The sequence below is a fragment of the Aristolochia californica genome, unplaced genomic scaffold, assembly GCF_029961685.1.
Source record: "Aristolochia californica isolate CCGP_79_NKW_82.1479 unplaced genomic scaffold, dmAriCali1.0.hap1 SCAF_14, whole genome shotgun sequence".
Lineage (NCBI taxonomy): Eukaryota > Viridiplantae > Streptophyta > Magnoliopsida > Piperales > Aristolochiaceae > Aristolochia > Aristolochia californica.
This window is the reverse complement of record NW_027181815.1, coordinates 22,945,659-22,948,481: the sequence shown is the minus strand read 5'-3', so window position 1 is coordinate 22,948,481 and position 2,823 is coordinate 22,945,659. Positions and strand designations below refer to the sequence as shown.

The 2,823-nt window shown below is 43.3% G+C and overlaps 1 protein-coding gene across 2 annotated transcripts; it reads right to left on the bottom strand.

Moving 5' to 3' along the window:
- Nucleotides 1-304: 304 nt before the first annotated feature.
- On the bottom strand, nt 305-2,593 carry LOC137949961 (zinc-finger homeodomain protein 4-like). 2 transcript variants are annotated; one of them, XM_068796244.1, is made up of 2 exons: nt 1,529-2,593; nt 305-1,402 (listed from the first exon to the last, which is right to left on the bottom strand). In XM_068796244.1, exon 2 carries the CDS (start codon nt 1,344-1,346, stop codon nt 570-572), a length of 777 nt encoding a protein of 258 aa, XP_068652345.1. In that variant the 5' UTR covers nt 1,347-1,402; nt 1,529-2,593; the 3' UTR covers nt 305-569. The 2 variants fall into 2 exon arrangements, with proteins under 2 accessions (XP_068652345.1, XP_068652346.1); XM_068796245.1 differs by having other exon boundaries at nt 305-1,396.
- Between the last annotated feature and the right edge of the window lie 230 nt (nt 2,594-2,823).

Below are 2,823 nucleotides of genomic sequence, written 5' to 3'. Positions count from 1 at the left end.
CCCGAGTTTCTTCTTACCTTCTCATAGCTTCTCTTGAAGGTTCACCAGAAATATTTGAGATACTGTAAGAATTGTAAGACGAAAGGTCGATGGAAAGTGGTAGATTTCAGATTTCTATTCTGTTTCAACCAGAAAGGTCGGGCCTTGCATTGCTCAAAACAGACAGCAGAATAGAGATGCATCAGCTCAGAAATACTTTCGAGAAGAATTAGACCCTGGAAAAAGGAGAAATGGAGAAGAGAATAATTTTACCTCTGTAGCTCTTTTTGCTCTTCATGAGATCAAGGATGAACCCGCACTGAAATTAACCAAAGTCGAAACTTTTAATCAGTTTCTTTTACAGAGGGTTAAAGTAAACCACCCTCAATATCAGATCTGCTATAACTCCTGAATAATACTACATCAGCTGGGTAATGAAAATGCAAACAGGAAGCACCCACAGAGAAAAGGGAAGAAAAAAAAAAAAGGATAAAGATCAGGAGACAATAAAAACACTATGATCAGATCATCATCCAGAGATCCAATGAGAGAAGAAGAAAATGCCCGAAGTTAAGCTTCTGGAAATGTGCTCAGGTTGAAGAAGTAGTCTTCTTGGCCAAGTTAAGCTTGTTATTGTGCATCCAGACCTTGAGCACTCTCCTCTTGACTCCAATCTCCTGACAGAACTGTTGCACCACAGATTCCTCTTGCTTTTGTATCCTCCACCCAACTTTCTCAGCAAAGCTCAACATCTTCTCTTTCTGCTCCGGTGTGAATTTTGTCCTGAACCTCTTCTTCATCGGAGAGGGCCTGGACACGGTCCCACCACCGCCTTCCTGTTCATCTGACTCTGAGGGTAAGCCCCCCAAGTTGTAAGACATTATCATCTGTGGGTGTGGCCTGGGTATCAGGCTGCCCGTAGGGTACCCGAAGGCCTCTGACCCTGCAATAAGTACACCTTTCTGGCCCACAACTTTTCTTCCTTTGAGGTGGTAGCAGTCACATGAGGTCTCCCCTTCCATCTCTTTCCTGTGGAAGTTCCTGTGACAGTTGCAGGCCGAGCATTTGAGAGCTTCCAGTGTGCCTTCTTCTCCGCTTGGCATGAACTCGCCACACCCATCTGTGGCATTGCCTCCCATAGAGGCTGCATGGTTTTTGAGGCACTCCCTATATCTGATCACCTTCTTGTACGGCAGGTGCTCCTCCATGCTGGAAGAGACGAGTCCATTGGAGGGGAGCTGAGGCGGAGCAGTGGCGGAGGAGGGCAAGATGTGATTGTGAGATGGGGGCTCATGGATTATATGGCCGAGACCATAGCTACTGGTTATAGGCACTGGGATATCACCTTCCTGAGCAGACATATCCATTTGCTCTCTAGCTCCACCGCCTTCGAACTTGCTTCTCGTTTTTCCTTCTTCTGTAACTACAGAAGACAGCAGGAATAAGGAAATAATCTGTCGCAAGTGAAACCAGATATTACTGGGGTCATGAATCAGCTGAAAAGAAGAAAACAAATCATTTACTCCTCACTGATCTCTCCTATCCTCACCTTCGGCAGCAACACACTGTCAGAATTGAGGCACAAACTGGCTGGAGAGTTTCTTGACTAGGAACTCTTGAATATCCACTGCACAGATTTTTTTTCTCTGTTCTTTTTTCAAGGAGAAAAAAATAAATCTGGATTAGAGACTGATCTTTCTTTCTTGGTAGCCCAATTCAAGAAGGAGAGCAAAGACCCGGATGATTAGAGTCAGGAGCTTGGTTGTATTGGAATTGAGATTGTTGGAAGGAATTAACAGGCGAAATACCAGATCGTGGTTTCGTCTGATCAGTAGACCTTGAAGTTAAAGAAAGGCGAAGAGAAGAAGCAATTAAAACATGAGAGTTTGTCTCAGACATTCTTCGTAAGTCATTCCTAAAAACCCACCTTTTTCTCTTTAATACTTCTTGGGAGTGGAGAAACAGAAAATCAAAATCAGGAAGAAGAGGAAAAAAGAAAACGGATATTAGCAGTTCAAGGTGAGGAGGTAGAACTAACAACGAAGAGTAAAACAATAGAGCTGCTTGGACTATCCAGGGAGGCGAATCACAGGGCCCAGGTTGTTGTTTCGAAGCAAAGAGGAGCAAAATAATTACCAGAAACAGATACTTGCCCCAGTCGTTTTGATTAACATAACAATGTCGAGTGAAGGCCGATAAGAAGAGAAATGAATATAAAGCAAATGCACCTCCTCCCTCTTCGAAAGGAGAAATGAAAAACCAAACTAGTTTTCCCGGCCCTAAAAATGGAAAAGCGAGGAAGTGAATAGCAAGAAGAGATATACCCCTAAGCAATGGTTTCTTTCGGATAACCCAGGAGCAGCGCCCCCGGAACTGAACGGAAACCTTCAATTTTGTTTTGGAGCTTAGGTAATAAGAGAGAGAAGGCGCTCAAAACAGACAAGAGAGAGAAGAAGATGAAGAAGAAGAAAAGGATGAAAAACGAAGAAGATTTCGGGTTTGCTCAGGTTATTGAAGCGCTAAACAAGCGCTTATACTACTGAAAAGAGCAGAAAGGCGAGAGAGGAGGAAACGAAAAGCAGATTTTTCACAAACAAAGAGGAGGGCAGAGCTTTTAGAGAGTCTGATAAAAAACATATAAAAAAAGTGCGGTTCTTGCTTTGCTTGCACTATCAGGCATCAAGCTTACGCCATACAGCGAGCAGACTGTCAGAGACGAAGAAGAGAGAGAAGCGGCCCTACTGTTACAATTTTGAAAACAAAACATAAAAAATTTACTGAAAGCTCCTCCGGCCTCCATCTTTCAGCTCAAAATACCTCTTCGTTAATCACACTAAAAAAAAT

What these genes read in the sequence shown, in the direction of transcription:
- LOC137949961 (XM_068796244.1), bottom strand. Translation starts at nt 1,346, where the DNA reads ATGGATATGTCTGCTCAGGAAGGTGATATCCCAGTGCCTATAACCAGT.